The sequence below is a fragment of the Orcinus orca genome, chromosome 17 (assembly GCF_937001465.1).
Source record: "Orcinus orca chromosome 17, mOrcOrc1.1, whole genome shotgun sequence".
Classification (NCBI taxonomy): Eukaryota; Metazoa; Chordata; class Mammalia; order Artiodactyla; family Delphinidae; genus Orcinus; species Orcinus orca.
Window position 1 is genome coordinate 39,092,043 of NC_064575.1, and position 24,301 is coordinate 39,116,343.

At 45.8% G+C, this 24,301-nt stretch overlaps 1 protein-coding gene across 1 annotated transcript in view; it reads left to right on the forward strand.

Moving 5' to 3' along the window:
* Window positions 1-11,221: 11,221 nt before the first annotated feature.
* Window positions 11,222-24,301, forward strand: part of LOC125961820 (metabotropic glutamate receptor 7-like) — a 49,728-nt gene continuing 36,648 nt past the window's right edge. The window contains exons 1-3 of the mRNA XM_049700844.1: window positions 11,222-12,069; window positions 21,377-21,458; window positions 23,421-23,511. Of these exons, the coding sequence (XP_049556801.1) occupies window positions 11,551-12,069; window positions 21,377-21,412 (555 nt within the window). The 5' untranslated portion in view covers window positions 11,222-11,550 and the 3' untranslated portion in view covers window positions 21,413-21,458; window positions 23,421-23,511. The remainder of the gene's footprint in view (window positions 12,070-21,376; window positions 21,459-23,420; window positions 23,512-24,301) is intronic.

Below are 24,301 nucleotides of genomic sequence, written 5' to 3' on the forward strand. Positions count from 1 at the left end.
TCCCTGCGCTCCGACTAAAGCCCGATCCTCAGCTTGCAGCCCCGCCCGCCCCCGCGGCTGAGCAGGCAAACCTCTCGGGCTGGTGAGTGCCAGTTGGCACCTATCCTCACGGGCTTAGTTGCTCCACGGCATGTGGGATCTTCCCGGACCAGGGCTCGATCCCGTGTTCCCTGCACTGGCAGGAAGATTCTTAACCACTGCACCACCAGGGAAGTCCCTAAAGCAATTATTTTTTTAACTCTATGGCTTTAAATAATCCTTGGCTCTGAAATTCCCTGTACCCCTGAGCTACGTAACCACAGGCCCCTCTGCCCTAAATCCTTTTCTTACACTTTGTAGCTTTTTAAGCAACGCCCCTCTTTAGGAAGACATAATCCCTTCTCTGTAGAAAACATGAAAGACCTGAACAAATCAAGATTTCCCCATGGAGAATTCAGCTAGTCCTGTGCTTAGCTCCGAACAAGGAAATCCATGTCTACACCAAGCACGCCATTACCCGGACTAATGTCTGACTTGAATAACAAGCAAATTATTGTGCTTTTAATTGTACCCTGCTGGGTCACAAAGCACGTGTGAGAGAGGAATGTGCCCAGCTTCTGCAGGAGAAACAGGTCAGTCCTCTAATCCTCCTTTTCTGTCACCTTCCCCTCCCCCTTTCCAATCCTTTCTCTTCCCAGCAGAGCAGAGGGACAAAAAAGAGACAGCTAAATTACGTTTAAAATGAAAGAGTCTAAAAGAAGAAAAACGGTGGTCAGTACTGACTTGGGAGAGGATGAATTATCTATCCACAGCCTCTGCAGTGTGGCACATTTGAGGACAATCAGTGTTCCAACCGGCTTGCTGGAGGGCGATATCTGCGAGCCTAAACCAGGCTTTCTCAGCCTCAGCACGACTGCTGGGTGGGGTTGGATGCTTCTTTGCTGTGGGCCTGTCCTGTGATGGAAGGACTTTTAGCCTCGCGTAAGCTGTGACCATCCAAAGTGTCCCAAGACACTTTCAAATGTCTCCTGGGTGCAAAATTGCCCCTGGTTGAGAACCACGGCCCCAAGCCCTTCCATATTGGGATGTACTTGCTCTCTCTCCCATTCTCTCCCCCCCCCATACACAAAACCCAAGAAAATCATGGTTCCTGTGTTAAAACTGGGGAGATCAACGTGCTCTTCATGTAGGTAGAATGAGCGGAAAGGAAAAAGACACTGACTTGTGTGTAGTCAGGGGACAGAGTGGGAACCCCCTCAACGCCAAGACTGAAAAGAGTCTTAGGATGTGGGTGTGTTTCTGGTTCCCTCTGGGAAGTGGCAATGCCCCTGGTTGAACAAGCCAACTTTCGAACGCCTCTACCCTGTGCACTTTGGAATCGGGCTTGCTGTGGGCGAGATGAGGAGTGATGGCGAGGCTGCAGAGATGAAGGCGTCTGTGAAGGTGCTGACTGTCTCCTCCCACACTACTTGGGACAGGGGAGAACTACCCAGCTTCGGAGAGATACCCATTGCTCAGACAATGACGATCCTGTCTTGGACCTAAACATCGGGATGAAAGAGGGCTACTGACAAGACAGACGTTGTGCAAGCATGGGGTTGCACTTTCATTACAGACATTGAGGCAAACATTTCACTCCTGGTGATATAAGACCTCCCCTATTTTTAGGAACTTACAAGAAGCATTATTTCTTGTTGTTACCTGCCAGAAGGAAAGGCGGGAGAACGAGCACACTGCAGTGAGCCCCCATATCCACTAGATGGCGGTGTACATCTTCCTCAGAAGCCAGGCGGGCAGCGCTCCGGGCAGCTCGCTGGCCTAAGCAAGACAAGGGCCACTTTTCTTTCCGGAGACAGGCGTCTCTTCTCATTGTGGGCACAAACAGCCCCAAACAATTGCACTGACCACACAGCTCTAAGCCACGTTCCAGGGCACTGCCGTCTGTTCAGGAGTGAATGCTGGGAAAATGAACCACGCTGCTAATTTGCTTGATTGGGGGGAAAATAAGATCTCAAGTGACAGTGGGTGTAATTTATTTTTCCAACAAGAATAGGGGCAAAGCCATTTCATCCACCCCCCCCACAACTGCTACCATAAATGAAAGCAATCACCTAATTAGTCCTGAATTACTAACTGGCAGGGTAAAGATCTGCTGAAAGTCAAGCTGAAGTGGGGAGTCTGGAGAAAGGGATGTGATTTCTGCAGGGGAGGAGGGGAGGGGTAGGGCGGGGTGGGAGGGGCGGGAGGGGAGGGGAAGGCCTGAAGCCCATTGTGAGGTCCTGCGCCCCTGTGGTCTGGGGGCCGTGCTGGCCCTGACCCTGGGAGAAAAAGAGGCTCAGTGATGTCTTCAGGCCGTTCATTTTGTGCAGGAGAATGACTTTATAAAGTGAAGGAAAAAGAACCTGTTGGAGAAAACCTATCCGAGAGTTTCTCTGAAAATGCTACAGATGGAGATGAACTGGCTTGGGAAGGAGAGCACAGCCCTGTGGCGCCTGGCCACCCCGCTGCTGGTGGACCCCCCCCCCCCCCCCCAGGAAGGTTCTGTCACGGAAACGACAGGCAGATCTGAAACCAAGTTGGGCTTTACGTCATTAAGAAATCCCCCAAAGGAATGGAATAAAGGCCTCCTTTCACATTTTGGGTTTTGCATGTGTCCTGAGCAAGCGCCTCTTCCCCAGATGAGACAGCGCGCTGTCCCCGCGACCCAGTGAGCGGCCCTCGTCCTGCGGGGAAAGCAAAACAGCAGCGGGGTGGGTGCGCGCCCAGAGCTGCCCCTCTCGCAATTGATTTGTTCAGGGATGACTTCTTGCGTTCTAGTTAGATGTGACCTTAATCGAAGTGCTTTCCTAAGGCGATTTATCACAACTGTGAACAGTCAGTCTGCACAGCTGCTGCTCTTTTAGGGAAACGCACAGGCTCGGGAGGCGGAGGGGCCGGCGCGGGCTCCCCTCTTTCCCACGGACCGGCACGCGTGCCCCTCGCCCACCAGAAATATGTGCGCCGCGTCCTCAGAGGCCGCCGCTTCTGTGCTCTGGCTCCTCTGCTGTTTCTGGCTGCTGAACAGCCATCTCCTCTCTCCTGGGAGGGGCAGCTGGTTTCCTTTTGGGGCGCTCCCCTTCTCCCCGTCTCAGCTCCTGCAGCGGAGACGAGGCTGCCCCTCTCTCCCTGCACGCTGTGGGCTGGGTGTGCAACCCGGCTCGGGCCACAGTCCCCCACCGTCCCCGCCGACCCAGCGCGGCGCCCACCACAGCCGGCAAAGCCCACACGGGGCGCCCAGTTAAAGCTGAACCGCAGATGAAAACCACGACTTTTTAGGGTGTCTTCAACATTGCATGCAACATACTTCTACTAAAAAAATTACTGTTTATGTGAAGTTCAGCTTTAACGAGGCGGGGATCCTGTATTGTGTCTGGCAGCCTTCTTGGTTCTAAAGAAAATGTTTGTCCAGAGCAGGTCAAATTGGAATCAGCCTAGGACTTTTAACTGGAGCTTTGGGGAACAAATACTTAAAAGGTATCTGTTGGGACTGCTAGGCTGGTAGGATTCATGCTTGCAACTGCTGGGAGCCAGCTTTGCTATCATGTGGGGAGAGCTGCTTGAACCAGAAGCCAACACCACAGAGAGCAGACCTGTTTCATTTGAACAGGTGGATCCAGCTGTTCTTGAAGCTGGCCCGGTGGGTGGTAGAGGTCAGGGTGCTGATGGCCAGGAGGGATAATAATTTCCTACCCCTCAAATCTGGGAAGTGAAAACAGCAGGGCTGAATGTGCCCACGGGGCATGGCTTCTGTTCAACTGGAAGAGTGGTGAATGGCTATTGGGTGACCAAAACAGTCGGTCTACTATATTCTTACTTTGTTTGCTAATTGTTTTGCTGCATGTAAACTCTTTGTTGCATTAGCTCTTGTTCATGACATCATGTCTGGAGACAGGGTCTGATAGACTTACATGTGGAATTGGAGACTTCAATTTCAAATCTGCCTCTGCCTGGTTGAGTGGCTTTAGGGTCCTCGTAACCTCTACAAAGTTGAGTTTCTGGGTCTGAAACCTAAGGACAGAGGTGATCGTAATCCATTTGGGCTGCTATAACAAAATACCAGAGCCTGGGTAGCTTATGAACAACAGAAATTTATTTCTCATAGTTCTGGAGGTTGGAAGTCTAAGATCAGGGTGCGAGCAGATTCACAGTCCGGTGAGTATCCTCTTCCTGGGTCACAGTTGGCGTGTTTTCTCTGTAACCTCCCATGGCAGAAAGGTCGAGGGACCTCTGCGGGGTCTCTTTTATGAGGGCACTAATTTTGTTCATGAGGGCTCTACCCTCATGACCTTATCACCTCCCAAATGCCACACCTCCTGATACCATCACTTTGGGGGTTAGGATTTCAACATAGGAATTTTGGGGGAGGCAAATGTTAAATCTATAGCAGAGGTACTTTCCCCATAGGATGGGGGAGAGGGAAAGTATGTAAGCACCTGTCATAGGACCTGGTGTGGAGCAGGTGCCCCATACAGATGTTATTACAAAATATTGAGTATAGTTCCCTGTGCCATAGAGGAGATCCTTCTATCTATTCTATGCCTTCTTTGAATGACCATAGCACTTGTTGTCTGTATCATTTTTATGTCTGTTGTTGCTTTGTGACTGAAAATGAAAAATTTCTATTTGTCCATGTCCTGGCCCTTACATAAAAATGTGTTCATTTATCTATTTCATATTTATTGACTACATCTTAGACACCGTGTTAACTGCTGGTTCTAGATGTTAGTAAAATATAGACCTTCCTGCTCAAAGGGTCACAGTATTTGTGGGAAAGCAAAAAATGAACAACCTATGTCTCTAAGAGCTTTGTACTTCCCAAAGAGAACACACCTCGTAGGTACAATAAATCCATGTATCATACGTAAATGTATAAATAGTTAATGGGATTATACACCTGAGATAACTGCTTTTCGATTCTGAGGAAATGATGATTATATTTCACCAGGAGCTCAATACCACTCTGAGAATGAGGGCTTAACCCCCGACTTGACTCACTGCATCGCTTTCCTATATAAAAATACACAAGTCTGTACATACGCTCTAGAAAAAGGCTTATCTGGCATGAATTTCAGATAGCAAGAAGAAAACTTCAAGAGGTTCAGAGAAGCATCCAGAAGCTCAGATGACTCTCTGGCACTAATACAACTTGCTTGACAGGAAAATAGAACTGTAAATCTCACAAAATTAGATGATCTTTTAAGAATTTCAAAACCTCCTGCTATTAATTGGAAATCCTAGAAGAATAGCTTCTTTTAAAATGTACTGATAATATGCTTTACAGCTTAATATTCAGAAGCCTATGTTTTGGCTAAGTGAGCTTCAGGAAGGAAGGAAATTTGCGGTTTACCTCCACTTACTTTGGAACCGCTGGTTCCAAACATCTACTTCTATGCACAGTCATCTTATCATCTGTAAAATGGAGGCAACTCTAAGACAACAGAGTTACAGAGATGTCGCACAGCTCCATGTGTCATTGTCTTCATTTGTTTCAGAATACCAATAACATCTAAGCGACTACTGAAAGAGTGCTATATTATTTGGGGTCATCTAGTGCAGCTCTGTCAAAGTAAAGAAAAGGGACCTAGAATGACTATAATTTTCCCAAGAGGACACAATTATTTTATGGTAAATCTGGGACAAGAACCCTGATCTCTTTGATCCCATTCCATTGTTCTTTCATTGGGTTCTGAACAACCCAGACAAATAAAACTCCTGTGTGCTGTGTCACTGGTACAGGACACGGCAAGATTGGAATTGGAGCACTACATATTAAGAGGTATCTGAGAAATTCTTCAAACTAACTGAGATATATACCAGGTACATAGAAAACACTATGTTTTATGAAGATGATTCTGTGCAATGAACAGACCTGGTAACACACACTGGAAGGTGAATTCTCATTTTCTGGCACCTTGAAAACGCCACCTCAACATACACGTGAAAATAAACATTTGAACTGGGTCATATTTAATTCTGCATGCTCTTGTAAGTCAGCAAAATATTCCATATATCATTTAAGTTGTCACTCACTTTTTAACTTGACTTTCAATTTCTAAAAGTCTTTCCAAACATAAAACAGAGGTGGGAAAATGGTATATGGGAAGCTGCAGAGATGAGATAAGCTTATTTCATTAGGCATAAAGATGAATATCCAAACAACTTCTTCATGGCTGAAAGTGTCCAAATCTACTGTCTTCATTTTGTAGTCAAGGCTTCCAGAAAAATATGCTAATGGATTCCTTATTACCCGAATGCCCCATATCAGTTTCAGTAGGTATCATTATATCTTATGGAGATTTTTCTCAGTGACAGTGAAAGACATCCTGGCTGAACATCCCCCTGCCCATGACACAGAGATGATGGTCTCAAGCTATCTTGAAGGCATTGGAGCCCACACTATCCGTTACTAATGTTAATGGAGGATAAAACTTCATATTCTGTTTGCTCTATATTTGTTCAATCACTTCTTCCCTTCATTAAACTGGATGGCCCATAATTGAGTCTGTAATGTGTCTATCATTGGAAACTGAACAAAGTTTTGTTGGTTTTATTAATGTCATACGTTTCTAGGGAGGGTCTATTCAATAACTAAGTCTAGTTTCACAGTTACAAATAAATTATGATGTAACTTTGAATAAATTAAGCTCATCATAAAGGAAGGATACTGAGAGTTGCTACTACCCCTTCCTTGAGGGGCTCTCGTAAAGCGCTAAGTAAAGTAACAGAGGTGTATATGTATGCATATATTTTCAATGATATTTGTACAGCCTTAAAAAGAACTCTACAGAATGCATTATAAAAACCTTAATGCTGTGTGTCCCTAGTTCCCAGCTCTCTCATTAGAACTACTTAAATGAACACAATCTTATCTGTTAGGATAGCTATCAGAGTACTCCAAATACTACTTCTTGCAGTACCCTGTCCCAACCGTTTGCCATCCTCTTCCCATTAGTCCTCAAGTCAGAAGCCCCGAAGATCTGTTCATTAATTTATGAACACATTTCTTCATCCAGCCAAGAAAATTGATTGATCCCTTACCAAAGTTCAGGCACCATTCTTCAGTATGATTTATAGGCATGTTCAGGAAACACAGCAGTGATTAACACAGATGAATATAGTCTCTCTTGAGCTGAGGGGGGAGACAAAAGTAAATAAGCAAATATAAAATCGTAAGTATAGGACTTCCCTGGTGGTGCAGTGGTTGAAAGTGCCCCTGCCGATGCAGGGGACACGGGTTCGTGCCCCAGTCCGGGAAGATGCCACATGCGGCGGAGCGGCTGGGCCCGTGAGCCATGGCCGCTGAGCCTGCGCGTCCGGAGCCTGTGCTCCGCATTGGGAGGGGCCACAACAGTGAGAGGCCCGCGTACCGCCAAAACAAAAAATGCTATGAAAACAAAACCTATGGATGGAGACCTCCATGAAAGATGGAAGTGTATAATAATGGCCAGAGTACATTACTGTGGCAGAAGCAGCAGCCCTTAAGGAGGACAACTTTATAAATTACAAATTGGATTTAAATAGACAGGGAATTGAAAGTGGAGACATTATTTTCTGCAGAAGATGATGGACAGGGGAGAATAAAGAAAATAATACTGAGATTGTTAGCGAAATACAATGCTAAATATATGTTAGGACTGAGTCCTTAACTTTCATTTTTATTAATGAGTGGGTGAGTATAGATTACTGACTACACAGAACCAAGCCTGGAAACACATTTTATATTTATGATCTTTGTGCCTAAAACTAGATTCTCCTGCAATTTAATATGACACTAGGACAATGACTGGCCAAGTTTTAGATTAATCACTCTTACACAAAGATTTTTCATTCATATAATCTCAAACAAATACTGTGTCACCAATTAAGTTCCAGATCCTATGCACTCTGGCTGAAGATATAAATATCTTGCAAGCCCAGCGTCACTTTCCTCTTTCTCTGGTAACAAATCACACTTTCTATTATGACAATGGCCCCAGTTATCGGCCCAGGAATAAACACTTGACTCAGGAAGAGCCAATTAAAGCCCTCCTTTAGAGTTGATCGAGAGCTTTAAGGTTAGAGTATTTCAATCTTACGAAATTTTTGTAAAACAAAATTATTTCAAAATCTACTAATTATTCTTTAAGTTCTAGAAACTGCATTCTGCAACTAAGAGGACAATTTATTTGCCGTCATTTCTGCTCTGCCCACTTTATGTTTCTGTTATTGTGAGATAAAGGCAGTGGGGAATGGCAAACCAATTCTGATTCATTCAACACATGAGTGCTTCTTAGGTACAAAACACCATTCTGAACATTGTCCGAGGTAGAAAGATAAATAATACCTAGCCCCTTATAATACCTAGCCCCTTACCCTCAAGGATCTTCCAGCTTAGCAAGGGAAATAAAACATGCACACAGATGACTGCAACAAAAAGAAGATAATGATTGCTGCCAGATGTTTGGGGAGAATGAGGAGAGCAAAGAGAGAACACAGAATAAGGCAACATTCAACAGTCAGCCAAGAACTATTTGTTGAGCAATTGCAAGCTGTGACCTGGAAATGGAAGAGGAGAACATAGATCTTCACATGGGCAGGTGAAAAATCAAGTGTTCTCACTTGTAACACAGCTCTTCAAATATATTTTTTGGCACCAAGTGCCTACTAAATAGCCTTAAATTAAAAACTAAATAAGGATACAGTCTCTATCAAATACAGCCTCAGGTACTGATGCCTAAATACTAGGATCACAGTATTTGTGTCCCAAGGATGCCTTTCTATTGCTTTGCTTCTTTCCCCCTTTCCAAATTAGCTAATGCTGCCTTACCAGGATATCTATTTCACTTGTTCCAGCCTTTTTGATCCAATGTATTGAATAGCAGAATAGGTGAGTTACAAGAGGATATTTTGATTTCAAACAACAGAAATAAAATACTATATAATTGAAAAGAAAGAGGCAATCTTTCAGGCACATGTGGATCCAGGAGTTCACATGTTCTAACCAGGTCCCTTTCTCTCTTCCCCACCCCTTCTTCTCTCTGCCTTTTCTCCTCTCTGGTATTTCTCATTATGGGATTCAAATATCTCCCTGTTTATGTGGGAGCTTCTGGCACAGCTGCGGGCTTATACGCTCGCAGCTCCAGGGCTGGCTGGAAGGGGCAGGCGCATCACAGCATAAGGTTGCACAAGGTGTGCACTTATATAGCAGGGCATCACATCTATGAGTGATGGATGATCACATTGTATACAGGGGTAGCTTCTCATAGTTTTTACATCACTTTTCTTGAAGATGGCAGTAAAATGGTATGTTTTTACAAAATCAAATAGTGTAACATTGTCCAAAAGATATACATAAAGCATTTAGAGGAAGGAGGTTCCTTTTTCTTTTAACTCCGGCACGGATTGTCTATTGGACAGTGGTAACCCTATGTCATCAACCTCTTTACTCCAGCAGAAGTCCAGGGATTAGCCCTGCATAACTCTTGTTAGCCTCTATTCCCTTCCTTGAACACTGTAGCCAGAAGGTTTTTTTCCTCCTCAAACCTTAAGTATTGAAACCTGGAGGAGGGGCATGTCTGAAAAGAAAGTGATGGACTGGACTCTCCCTAGAAGGAAGATAAATGGGTGGTCAACAAGAAAAAAAAAAATCCTCTGTACCAGGAAATGTTTGAAGTGTTGTTTAGGTATCAAAAAACGGGTGCCCTACACATAAAGCAACAAAGGATATTGGTCTAAAAAGAACACCATGGCCAAAGGTGCATGACCTATTTCAACAGAGGATTTGAAAGCTAAAAGTTAACGTGTAAAACATTCAATTCAGTTTCATCATTTTACAGATGGGCAAAGTAAAACTCAGGCACAGGAACAGAAGTGCCAAGGTCAGACAGGTGGTTGGTGGAAGAGACAACCAACTTCCCAACTTCTGACTTTTTAGGTGTGTGTGTGTGTGCTGTTTTGTTTATGTGCAAGGACATTTTTCTTTAGTACACTAACATTACAACAGAAAGTATAGTCTTGTTTTGGTTTTCTCTGCGCCCTCAATTCTGTATAAGACAGTTTCGCTGCACTCCAACAGAAAGGCTCAGCAAGAGTAGAGACCACCATAAGCAGTACACGTGGGCACCAAGGGCAGATACATTGCCCTTCCTTGTGTAGGAACTAGGGCCACTTGTTGCTTTAATGGGCCAAGTTTGGGCTGGACCTGCAGGAGGGGACACCTTTGAAACACAGTTTCCTAACTGCACTACAACCTGCTCTGGCATCCTGATTCCACTCCCCAAACCCCCCAAATCTTCAGCCAGAAAAAAAAAAAGAAGAATGGATCACTGGATCACTGGATCGATGGGGAGATTTCTGTCTGCTCCTCTACTGCCACCTTTCTTGCTATTTCCTGCCCGAGGAAACCTGACATCAGCCCAAAAGCATCTCTGGAAATGGGTAGGAGGGAGCCTTACACCTGTCAGCGCCAGAGAAGAAAGTGCGCTCTGCAGAGTTCTCAGTTGTTCCATCTCTTGCGATGAAAGGAAGAAAAGGAGCGAATCCGCCACAGATTTACTGGAGACCAGGGTTACTTCATCCGGCTCCGGCCACAGTAACCCCTGAAGACCAAAGATGCATTTCCATTCCCAGCATTTCTTGTTGGCGTCTTTCCCTACAGGCTAGCCCAGTGCCTGGCCCCGGAGAAGTCTCTGCCTAAAGGTTCTTTAGGTCATCAATCAGCCTCCTGTGTGTATGTGTGTTTTTCTTAGGAAAAACTGGCACAGACGAATTAGCAGTACAGACTGGGGTCTCCCTACTACCCTTCATGCTTGGCGGCATCACCTTCGACTACCTCGCATTCTCCCGGCGCTGACAGTCCCGGCTCCGGACCTCAGGGTTGGAAGCAGTCAGCCCCAGCTAGAACCGCCCTGTCCGGGGCTGATGCCACCCTGTGCCTAGAATGTGCGTGTGGGTGCAGGCGGGCGAGCGAGCGGCTTCTACAGTGAGACCGAAGCAGGAGCTCAGCCTTCGCCTGCGACCTGCAATCCCCAGATTCCCTGGGGACCTCGAAACTCCGAATCGGAGGTACTCCCCCCCACAGCCGCCCACCCATTCCCTCCCCCCTTACCTCAGCACGCAGCCCCTCCCTGCGTGATGATGCAAAACCGTGGGGAGGGTGGGCGCTGGGAAGGGTGGGGAGAGCCTGAGAGCGAGCGAGGGTGGGAGGGAGTGGGCGGAGGAGGAGAGGGAGCCGAACGCGCATTTAAAGCGATAGCCATCCTCGCTCTCTCCCCAGTGCTGGGCTGTTGGAGAGCTCGAGCTGCAAGCCACCGAGCGCGAGCTCGAGCGCGGCGCGCTGGCCGGGGAACCCAAGAGCGCACGGCGCCCCAAGCTGGCAGGCGTCGCGGGACCCCCCACCCTCGCCGGCTGCCCTTCCCCGGGCGCCCCTACCCTCCTCGCCCGCAGGAGACCCTGGGCTTCCCCGGAGGAGCTCACCCCAAGGGGCCAGGACTCCGGCGAGCCCGCCACCGTCCCCTCGAGTGCCGCCGCCACCACCGCAGCCGCGGGAGCAGTATGGTCCAGTTGGGGAAGCTGCTCCGCGCCCTGACTTTGATGAAGTTTCCCTGCTGCGTGCTGGAGGTGCTTCTGTGCGCGCTGGCGGCGGCGGCGCGCGGCCAGGAGATGTACGCCCCGCACTCCATTCGGATCGAGGGGGACGTCACCCTCGGGGGGCTGTTCCCGGTGCACGCGAAGGGTCCCAGCGGAGTGCCCTGCGGCGACATCAAGAGGGAGAACGGGATCCACAGGCTGGAAGCGATGCTCTACGCCCTGGACCAGATCAACAGCGATCCCAACCTGCTGCCCAACGTGACGCTGGGAGCGCGGATCCTGGACACTTGTTCCAGGGACACTTATGCGCTCGAACAGTCGCTCACTTTCGTCCAGGCGCTCATCCAGAAGGACACCTCCGAAGTGCGCTGCACCAACGGCGAGCCTCCGGTTTTCGTCAAGCCCGAGAAAGTAGTTGGAGTGATTGGGGCTTCGGGGAGTTCGGTCTCCATCATGGTAGCCAACATCCTGAGGCTTTTCCAGGTAGGGGGGCGCTCCCTCCGGGGCAGAGCGCGCCGTAGCTCCCCGCGCTCTTTATCCTGAAGGCTGGCTTGGACTCCAGGGGTGCGGGGTCTGGTCAGCCTTCGCTCATTTCCACCCTGGAGATCCTGCCGAATCCCTCCCACCTCACCCGAGGAGGTACTTGCCCTGCTTGATTCCTTTCCCTTCCATCTCTCCCCTGTCCGCGCTCCACTCCATCCGGCTTGACATTCTGGATTTATGGCCCCATTGACAAGAAACAGTCTCCGAAAAACAAGGCGATGATTTAAATGGGTTTGCATTCGAGTGAAATATGGTTCCAAAACAGGCTTGTAAAAGTGCCGGGCTCCTGTGAGAGCCACTTAGGCGCAAGGAATATGAAAGATGAGAAGACGCCTAGAAACTAGGCATTTCTCAACTCCCCAGCTTCCCTGCCCCAAGCCGCCCGACAAGCTGCAGCTGCCTTGGAAAATTTCGAGAAGAGCTTAGGGAGGCAGTTCTTAAACCGAAGGCTAGGTCTTCACCTACATTTGGACGTGAATTGCCCATTTCGCTCGGGTTGGATTTCCCGACCTGTCACCTATCTCTGCGAGGGCATGGGGCGGAAGGCGTGGGGACTGTCCTCAAGCGGGGAGAAGCCACCCACAGACGTGCCCCCAGGTGATTTGCTCTGGGCAGTTGTTTGCACCGTCTAAACTGCCTTTGCGATCCGGCCACTGGCAGGAGCCGGGCGATCAGCTTTCTACTCCTGCCAGCTCAGAGCCCGGAGGTGAGCTCATGCTAACTGCGAGACACAGTCGCTTTTTCTGCACCCACCCTGTGCCCATCCTTTCCCACGACCTCCCTAACGCAGCCCCCAACCCCAGTCCTGGGTTTTGAGGACGATTCTCAGAGCCAGACAAGAAGGCACCTGGAGGGAGGCAGTAGGGTGCGCTGCGCAAGGCCGGGCGGTCCTCTAGCTCCGGGTGCAGGCGGGCAACGGCGGAAGATGCGAGGACGGCGGATCGGGCCCGCTGAACGGTGGGCGGTGCTGCAGTGCTCTCTCACCGCCTGCTCCCGCAGCCTCGGCCCCACGGCTCCTGTGCCGCCCTGGGTATAGATGGATGGCTTCTGGATGAAGAAATTGAGTTTCAGGGTCTGCGTGACTATGGGTTCTCTTGTTTCGCTGTCTTTCTTCCTGTGTGTCTCTCTCCTTGTGTCTCTTTCTCCCTGCTTTTTTTTTTTTGTCTCTCTGTTTTTATGTTCTCCCTTTCAATTTCTGCCTCTCTTTTCCTTCTCTACCCCTATCTCCAGGTTTTTTGTTCATCTCTGTCTTGAAGTGATCCTTTCCTAATGCACAGCTCTCTCCCTGCCTGGTAGGACCCAAGCTCAGTTAGTCCCTTCTCCAGATGTTCTGGCTGACCCTTATGCTCCCCGTAGCTAAAAAGTCGGCTCCCTCTCAAGTGCCTTTCCTGAAGCATGTTGGGTTTCTGGAGGGGACTCCTTGTGAGATTCAAGCTGTCACTACATCAGCACCCAGGGGTATGAAGTTTGTGTTTGTGCTAGAAGGAGGGGTGCCTGTCTAAAGCTGCAGCCTGGTATGGCCCCTCTGAGCCTCTGAGCATCCCTAGCACCTGTTGAGTATGCCACCTCTAGATGTTTGCAAGGCCAAAAGTGCTTCTGGGCAGCCTTCACTTTGAGGTAATGCTTTCAGGAAGAGCCTGGGTTGTCGGAAGCAAAACCCGGAAGCACTTCCTTTACCTCTGAGCTTAAACTAGAGAACCTGAGGAGGCAGCGCTGCAGGGAGGATGAGGCCAGAGGTGACCTGAGAACCACAGGGGCAACTCACAGTATTTTTACTGGAGCTCTGGGGGTTGAAGGCACGTTTGCTGTTTGACATTTAAAAAATTATTTTGGCGCCTTCACTTGGAGCTTGGGAGCTTGCAGATGGGCCTGCCTGTCGAAAAAAGAGTGAAATCTTAAAGTCAAGAGAGAGCTTGCAGACTAGGTGAAGGATTGTGTTTGCTGAAAAAGATTCCAGGGGGAGCTGATTCCTTCTCCGGTGTGTGGATCTGAGGCACTTGCAAGAAAAGAGAACGCTTGCCTTATGCTTAGTTCCCCCGTTCCCTGGGCTGGGAAGGAAAGGAACTGAATGCCAGCATTAGCAGTGTGCGTTGGGACCAAAACCATTCAGAGAAAACACTGTCATTTTCCTCTAATTTGCAAATTGCAGCTATTCATGTTGGATTGAACAGCTGAGGGAAAAGAGCCCCCAGTTTTCACCTGCATTTATTGAGAAGAGGCTGGTAGTAGGAGGGATGCACCAACTTGTAGCTTGTGCTGCAAGCTGGATATAAGCTTGGTGTGAGCATCCTGGTTAACCACTGCCCATGTTCAAATATACAGAGATAGATTCCAACAATCTCTTCCAGTAGCCTTATTTTTGCGTGTGATCTTAGAAGCTCCTGGCATGTAAGTCCAGCCCCCAGTTTCCCAGCCTCTGTAAACCTGCAAAATGAATAGAGAGAATAGTGGAACACAGACCCCTTGTTCAAAGACACAGTCACTTTAGGGAAAGAGGAAAAGAACGGGTAGGTGAATCTTCTCTGGGATTGCAGGGTTCAGCTCAATGAAGACTGTCCTGTATAAAAGAAACTCCTCTAAATGGTTGAATTCTTAGCTCTCCAGAGATTTGAGTTTTCTTTTCCCCAGTCCCTGTGGGTTGCTGTGGGGACTGTGCCAAACCTATCATTTGAGATAAAAATTTATGGTGAGGTAAGCTTCTAGGCTGGGGGAAGGAAGACTTAGTGACTGAAATGGGGGATGCTAAGCACTGGGGGGCAGGAAGGAACAAGGAGCTAGTAATGGATGTAACAAATGCTGCAGCTGCCAGCAAAGCCTGGATTGAAGTTCCTTCCTGAAAATGAGGACCCGGGCAAGAATGACCACTCAGATGTAAACAGTGTCTCTGACTGGGAATTCTCATCTGCCTGCCGGTGGGCCAGAGCTGAGCAAGTCCTTTCTCTCCTCTGTATGCACACTGAATTGGTTAGTAAGTGACATGTCAGAGGACAGGAATCATATTCAGTGGATCTTTCAAATCCAGGAGTTTGAGGCTAATGAAATTAGTGTGTGGCCAGGGCTCTGCCAACTAGAATTAAGTCACTGCAGCCACCCTGCAATGCATTTTCAGCCTGAAGGGAGCATCAGGGAGGAATTTCGGGAGATTTGTTTCTGAGCCTGTACAAAATAATACTCTCCTAATGCTAAGAAAGATTAAATGTAAATTAATATTGACTACGAGTAACATATTTAAAAAATAATCGCCGAGTGGGGGATGGCTTAAAGTGGAGAGATTATATAATATGGTGTCCAAAGAATAAATCTCCCCTGACCACTGTTTCATGGGCTATAAGTAAGATCTATTACAATGGAAAGTAATGGGAACGTTTTTATTCAAGGCTTCTCTGCTATTGACTTGAGAGCAAACACTCTGAGAGTATAAATTACTCTTGCTATGTGCTGACTCTGAATGAACAATATTTCATGTGCAGTGACATGGTCTAAGCTATAGACTTGGAATTGAATGGCATCTGTTTCAAGAGCAACTAGATAGAAAAAAGTGGTCAATTTGACCCTTGTGGGAGCGTGTTGCAAATCTAAACCTGTGTCCCTCATACCATAAATGAAATACATTTGTAATTTTGTAAGTGTTTTCCTTCTGTTCATTGATGCTTGAGTATAATCTCAAACTTTGGCAGCAACATTTTATACATAAGTACTTGGTTTTCTTTCTTTCTTCTTTCTCTTTCTCCTCTCTCTCTCTCTCTCTCTCTCTGTTTCTCTCTCTCTCTCTTTCTCCATCTTATGTAATTGGATAGAACTGGGCACCTAGGATGATGTGGTGTTACTATAGTGGGATTTAAAAAAAAAAACAACTCTAAGTTACCCTTTTAAAAATTTCATAAATACAGGTGTCAGTGCCATTTGGAATAGTCTCTATAACAATTTCTGTCTCCACATTTACTGTGTGTTTCAGCAAATTTACCTAACAGATGGTGAGTGGGCAATTTTTAAAGGGGCATTTTTTAAAAGAGCGGAGAGGGAAGGAATAGAGACAGGCACATACTATATTTGAAGTTACCTCCACGTGTATTTTATGTATGCATACCCATACAATTAAGAAGTCTTTGGATGTTTTATCTTCAAGAATAATTCAGATACTGGATTACTTGAATATCATAAACATTCAGGGTTTAACAGATTTGTTACATATAGACGTTGTATCATGGATTTAAAAGACCATAGCCAGCGGGCAGCGGCGGGCGGAGCGACCGAGGGGCGGCGCGGGCTGGGCGGCGGGTGCGGGGGTCCGTGCTTCCTCGCGCTAGAGGGCTGGGGTTCGCCGGGGACGCCGGGTTGCTCCGCGTTGCCAGGTTACCGAGCGCGTGCCCTGCGCCCGCTCTTCCGCCCGGGCCGCCCTCGGCGCCGCCTGAGCCGCGGTGCGGGATGCGCGGGGCGCCGGTTCCGCGGAAGCCTGGGTCGGGCGCTGCGTGCGGGACTCTCGTCGCTCGTGGAAGGGGCGCGAGCACGCGGGGGACGTAGGGCGCCGACCTGGGCCTCCCCGGCGCTCCGGCTCCGCTCAGGGCGCCCGCTCAGGGGCCTCCGGCGCGAGGCCCCCTTCGTGGTCAAGATGGCGGCGCCCAGGCGGGCCGCGCCGAGGTGAGCTGGAGCTGGGCCCGGAAAGGGGTCAGTCAGCCACGCCCAGGACTTGGACCCCGGGCTCGTCTCCCGTCTCCCGGGGAGCGGCGGGTGAGTGGGTGCGGCCGCGCGTAGGTTCCTCTCGTGGGGTGGTCAGCTCTCCGTGCGTCCGCAGACTTCTGTCGTCTGATAGTCAGATCTGGGGTGGCCCAGGTTGGGGGCGAGGGTGCTTGATTGGGGAAACCTGAGGGGTTTAAGGACTCTGTTGGGATCGTTTCAGACCCCAGCAAGAAGCTGAGCAAGTTTTCTCCTCTCTTCCCGGCTAAGTTTTCTCCCTTCTCTGAAGACGCCAGCTTTTCTGAATCACCTTGTTCCCCGGGGGGATACAGTTGGTGGTTCTGACCGTGGAACGTAGGACCCGGCGCGGGGACGCCTGAGCTGGTTCTAGTTACTTTGTTTGCAAAGCACTTGTCTTGTCTTTGGAATCTTTGTGTATGTAACCAACGTTGGGAAGAGCCAGCGTTTTCTCCTCCAAAACACTGCGAGGGGTAACTTTATACGTAAGAAACAAGTGGGCGTTCACATCCATCTCTTTTCCAACCACTGAGTTTTGGTTGTGTTTCCTTTCTTTAAGTTTGTCTCGTTCTGAAGTGATAACAAAAGCAAAACAAAACAAAAAAAAAGACCATAGCCAATTACACAAAGTATACTCTAGTCTCAGTCCTGCCATTAATTAGCTTAAGTCATTTAATTTTTCTAGGCCTCATTTTCTCATGTGATGTTTTTTCTTTGAAAAAGTATAGTTTCTAGAAGTCTCTAATCTCTGTGTCATCGTTCAGCTTGGAGAAAACCTGTTCTTATCCAAACTCCATGACATTGTATTTCCAGATCCAACTTTGGACTTTGAGTGAGTTGGGGCAACTTTTTAAGGATATTTTCACACAGCTTTTTTAGTTACTATCAGTCTAGCTGACTTGTCATACTCAGACTTTCTCCCATATTCTTTTACCAGTGTGTTCCTTAGTCATATATGTAAAGACTGTTGTGGGAAAAATGACCTCCTGGGTCAGCTTACTGCCTGGTCATCGACACAGGACAGGGAGTATGATTCTGTGGATTTTACAGAAGCAGATACAGGTTTCATTAACCATGTCCTCTCCCCTTTCATCTTACAAAAACAGCAGGCTTTTCTTGGAGAACTGCCAGATAATGCCATCCTGCCTCCTCACGGGCCCCGGGGATGAGTCGCCCAGGGACTGAACTCCAGTAAAGCAGGTGATTGGCTCATGGGTAGGCATCTGACCTCGGCTAAGTCTATCAGACTGCTCCCCAGGACTTTTGTCTCAGAGCAAAATGGAAGAATTGTCTTTTCTCTCTGGAATTTCTAAGCTGGGGAGATGACTCTGGGACTCTCAGTGACCATCCAGCACAAGGAGAGACTTTCTGTAAAGTAAAGTCTTGCAGAGGTAAGCAGGGCTGAGCGATGGAGAGAGAGCTGGAACCCTGCTGATACTCTGGAACGTCCAGATCCAACTGTATCTGAATATGGCTGCATCCCTGAATTTCTAGTACTTGTTTGTTGAGGTTGTTGTTGTTTGGTTTTTGTTTTTAAATTTCCTTTGACTATTTTGAATTTGTTTTCAGCCATGTGCATTTGAAAGCATCATAGCTAAAAGAGCTAATTTCCTACATTAATATCAGGTTTGCTGACTGGCATTCCTTAAGTGCAAAATAATATCCGCTATTTTCTTTAAATAAAATCCTTCTAGCTCAGGTTTGAGATATTCAAAACTCTGCCTCCTACCCCCCTCTTTTCCAACATTTACTATATCACCTTGAAGAACTTGTGACCACATCTTTCCCATCTAGATGCAGTTGAGAGAGAGAGCAAAGACTTCTGATATAAACTGCAACCTATACGCCTCCTACCTGGAAGCTTTAGAACATACTTGATTCTTGTCATTAAAGCAAATCTTTTGTTGTTGTCTCCAGGGCACAGAAGCATTTTCATGGCAAATGGAGTACGAAGTACATTAAGCCTAACTCTACTTCTCATCCTCTTTTACTTTAAATAGGCAGAAAAGAACAATCTCAAACACATTTTCCCAACAAATATACGATTTCCCAACAAATATACATATACGATTATGTTTAGAAGACGTTTATGCAACATATAGTTAGACTGATTAATTAATGGACCTTTCGCCAATTGGCACAGTAAATATATATGTTCAATGTGCTCAATTAAAAAGAAGACAATAACATATTTTTACAGGTTAATTATCTGAGAAGAGTATTGTGCCAGCACACTTGATACTACAGTATTTCATGCTTGACAGGTAATCTTCTTTCAATTATATTTACTGCTAAATGTTTCTTGGATCAAGCTATTAAATTATAAGGTCAAAAGTAAAATGATATGAAATTACAATGATAAAGGGACACATATCCCACTTTATGAGAATAGAAGTTCTAATTTCTTTTCAGTACTACTAGTAGTGACCACAGTACTAATTTGAGCCCTTACTATGAGCCACTGTGCCCATATACATTTAGTTCTTACAGTAGTTCTGCAAAGGGCATATAATAATCCACAGTGTAAAGCTGAAGAAAGTGATTCTCATAGCTGAAAGTCACATAGCTGGTGAGTGGCAAAGTCTAGATTCAAACTTAGAGTCGTCTGACAATGCCCAGGTTGTTGACCACTATGTACACTGCTCAATTGTTGCACCAATAAAGAAGTGCTTGAAATAATTATAGATTTGCCTACCCTGAAACTGCAGTGATTCAAAGACATCAAAGTTGCCAGTTGCTTAACCACATTTACTTACAGTAAGAAATTACATTTTATTTCATTTCTAAAACAAGATTAATTCTGCAGGCCCATCGAAACTTGAGCACACAAATCCTACCTCCAAATGAAAGATGCTTGTTTTCCATTATTCAACAGATGGCCCTGTACAGAGGCAATAAATATATAGTAGAATTTTCATTCAAATAAATGAGAAGAGAGGTTTCTTCTTGTCCTGATTCAGTGCCCATCATTATGGATTATGATGGCTCTTCCCAAACTTTACTTCATTCACTCCACTCTTTCTACAAAACTCCAGTAATGGAATTCATCATTCAGATATATGTGCAAAGCGAAAGGACTGTATTAATACAGTTGCTGAAAGTCAAGTTGATAGAGCACAGGAAATACATCCTAATAAATGCAACATTAATGTTTGTGTGGGCCTTGGAGTGAGGGGTAGAAGAATTTTCAGTTTAATGGAATATTTTGCCTCTTGCTATGAAAGTGTGGCTTAATAGTCTTGTAATTGGTCATTTACAGAATCCTCCATCTCTGGGTTTCATGCTTTCTTTACTCTGCAGCTGTTGATTCCTTCTCTTGTTCTGGATGGCAGATAGCAACGAAGCCACTTCAAAGGGCTCAGCCTGCCTTTTTGTGTTATTGTTTAGATGAAAATATTTCCATTTATTAAAGCACACTATTTAAACATTTTTATCATGTTTCAAACTTGACTGTGTCCTGAAGGTATGAGCACAGGCAGACATAATGGGGGATGTTTTCCAGGAGAGAACATACCCTTATCAAAGGAATTATCAGAATTTTCATGTATGGATTGAGAATCAAATTCTGGAGTTAGACCTGAATTTAAATTCATACTCACAACTTATTACCAGTCTCATCTTGATCAAACGGTTACCACACTTCTCATCAATTTCCTTATCTTTGAAAGCGGAATAAGAGAAGTATGCCTGGTGGAGTTACACATAAAGCTCATCTGATAGAATATTCATAAGGATTTTGCACAAAATATACATGGAAATATTTTAGCACCGAGTTTAGCATGCGATTCGTCTTCAATACATTTAAGAGCTATTATTTTGTTATTATTATGCTATCATTAAATATCACTATTACTTAAATGTCATTATTGCTAACATTGCTGTAAAACTACCGCAATAACCCATGATGAATTCCCCTCTTCTGTTTCCTTTGTTTAAATGGAAAATATATATATAAATCTAGACAGAGAACACTTTAGTGATCCTATTCAGTGGAGTGAGAATTTCCATGGCACTGATTAAAACAAATCCTGAATTGCATGGACTTAAGATAGCAGAGAGGGGCTTCCCTGGTGGCGCAGTGGTTGAGAGTTCGTGACCCGATCCGGGAAGATCCCACATGCTGCGGAGCGGCTGGGCCTGTGAGCCATGGCCGCTGAGCCTGTGCGTCCGGAGCCTGTGCTCCGCAACGGGAGAGGCTGCAACAGTGAGAAGCCCGCATACCGCAAAGAAGGAGGAAAAAAAAAAAAAAAAGATAGCAGAGAGGCTAAGAGATTTGAAGTTAGACATCCCCAAGTGTGAATTCTACTGTGACTCTCTTCTAGCTCTAGAACCTTGAGGAAGTTACTTAAACTTTCTGAGCTTTACTACTAGTTTCCTCATCTGTATCTTTTTCAGGACTATTTATCAAGCATCTTCCTGTTCTCTATGCTTGGACGTATCAATGAATAAATTAGACAAGAGCCTTTGCCTGCGTGCTCCTTCTTGCATGCTTTCTCCCTCCTTACACTCTCGTGTGGAAACGGATGTTATAAATAAATTCTATGCTTTGTCACAGGTTGATGGGCGCTACGGGATAAGGAAAAGGATGTGAAGCTCACTGAAGAGGCTTGGGTTGGGAGTGCTGGAGGAGTGTACAGGTAGGTTCTGATTTTAAATAGGGTAGTCAGGGTGGATTTTATAAGTTGACATTTGAGCAAAGACTTGAAGTGAGGGAGTTGTCAGAATGTATGATGGGGAGACCACTCCCTGGGAGCAAGAATAACCAGTCCCAAAACTCTAAGGCAGAAATATGCCGGGCAGCTTGGAGGAATATCAAGGAGGCCACCCTGGCTGACTTAGTCAGTGGGGAGGAAGAGACAGCAGGAGGGCTGGAGGTCGGATATGTGATGGGATGGATTGGGTAAGTCCTGGGAGGCCATCACATGCATTGTGTCTTTTACTCTAAATGTAGGCAGCCAGGGGCACGATTTTAGCCAAGGTGTGGCATGAACTGTCTCTTGTTTGAAAAGCATAACTCTATCTGTGGTCTTGAGGATGTGGGGAGAGAGTGGAGTCAGGGAGAATCTCGGGAGGCGACTACAGGATCCTCGAGGTCTACGTTGGTGGCCTGCACCAGGCTGCTAGCGGCTGGTAATTCTCAGAAGTGGCACATTGGGAAGGTTGTGACAGCATTTCGTGGTAGATTGAATGCAAGAATGGAAAGGAAGAGGGGGTCAAGGGTGAATTCGAGATGTAGGGCCTGGGGAACTGGAAAGGTGTGGTTACTGTCACCTAAGATGGAAAAAGTTTGGGGTAGAGCATGTTTGGGGGATTAAAGACCAGTTTTGGAGGTATAAGATTTGAGATGTTTTCGTGACGTCCAAGTAGAGATGCTGAGTACACAGTTGGATACACAAGTCTGCAGTTCTGAAGAAAGGTCTAAACTAGAGATACACTGTAATACAATGGAGATATTAAGAATAATTACATGGAAGCGCTATTTTAAAGATAAAATGAAGTAATGCAATTAGCACTGTGTCTTCTCAAAACATTTAATAACTGTTAGCTAAAATAATTACCTGAAATGAAAAAATACCTATAGTTTGTTTTGTTGTTTGCAGTAAAAGTGAATAAAATGTCACAATTATTTTAATAGTATTTGTGACACAGTAGTTTTAGTTAAGACACCATGACTACAAACATTTACAATAAACCTTTCAGTCTCCTGCTTTTCACTCTGATAGGGTACTTGGAACCATATTTTGTAAGGTTTAAGTTAGTTGTCATAGGGTACCTCTTTAATTAGAAGTAATTCTGAACTGCCTAGTTCCATGCAGTTTTATATACATATATGTATAATTATTATTTTATGATTTATCAAACTCAGTTGAAAATTTGCATCACTGATATACATTAGAATTTAAGCATTTACCCAGGTACTCAAGGAAAAAAATGTACTTGTCTTGTAATTTCCATAGGGGTACTTACTTTCACATCTTCCCTTCACTTTGCAATTGCAAACATGGCAGGGGAAATATTATCTTACTGGTCTTTGAGTTCCCCTTAGCTATCTGCAAGTCCTTAAACAGCCTTTGGGGCTTAACCAAAATTCTCTTCCACCTTCATTCCGCTAACAGATATTGGTCTAAGCATGTACTTATACTAAAAAATGCATGACCACGTTGTCTCTACACATCTATAATTTTATGTTAACACTATCATTATGTAAGCTATACTTGAATTGTAATTATAACAGATTTTATGTCAACACACATCCATTTCTAGTGTTCATCTGGTGTTCAAGGGGAGAGCAGCATGTCGTAAATTTTATCAAAATATAACATCTGAAGAATAGAACAGAGGGTAATTGTGTAATTCTGTATTCACTCTAATTAAGTTCAGTGGAGTTGGCATAATAGAATTAAGATGAAAAAAAAAAGACATCGAGGTACCATGGCTCCCTCTCCTAACACACCCTTTTCGTATCCGAGAGCAGAGACTCAGCACCTTTCTGTACAGAAATGGAGACAGGAAGAGGCCAGAGGATGAATGACAGGCACGAATGAGGTGGAACTTTGAAGAGCAACATGGAAATGAAATACTTCTTTTGTATTTGGTAGGTGGGGAAAATGTACCAGCGTGTATGCCTACTGGGACCACGTTTTCCAGAACAGTTAAGCCCAGTATCAACTGTGCTGTCCCACCTTCCTCGTAAGTAGGAACATACTGTTACTTGAATCTTTGCTTCCTGTTTCTTGATAGCTGGTTGAGAAGATTATCACAGGAAGTGCATCTTGTTAGCAAATACACTGTTTTGAAATGATTGACACTCACTGAAGAGTGGCAACTCCAAGCTTGCTCTCTCTTGATCTTGGACTATTTAAGTCTGGAGTGCAGGAGTGGGTTATGGGGAAAGACCATTGGAATTGTTATGTCTTCAGCATAATGGTTATAGCATAATGGTTAGGAGTGTAGGTGCTGGTTCAAATCTCTGCTTTCCACTTGCTAACCATATGAGCTTGGGCAATTTACCTGATTACCTGAACCTCAATACTCCTGCCTATAAAATGATGTTAATAATATTTCATCCCCATAGACTTGTTTTCAATATTAAAATGAAGTCACTTACACCAAGCACTTAATACAATGCCTAGAGCATAGTAAAGTCTATTATTATTACTATTACTACTACTACTACTATTATTATTATTACTGTCACGATGCCAGGTGCTATTTTTCCTATGCCTTATTCCATTATCTTCTGCCCTGTCCCCCCATTTCTGTCTTGTTTCTGTACAAGGGTAGGTTTGTCACAGAGCATTTTCTTTCCCTAGTGTCTGACTCTTAGTCATCAAGGTGACTGGTCCACGACCCGGCATTCATTGCTGCTCGTTGAAGCAACGCATTTTGAGAAGGGGAGTTGGGTATTGATGCCAAGTTGGGTCAAGGAGAGAGAATTTTCTCTCTTCTGCACTCAGAGAGCTAAGTGAAATATTCAGGC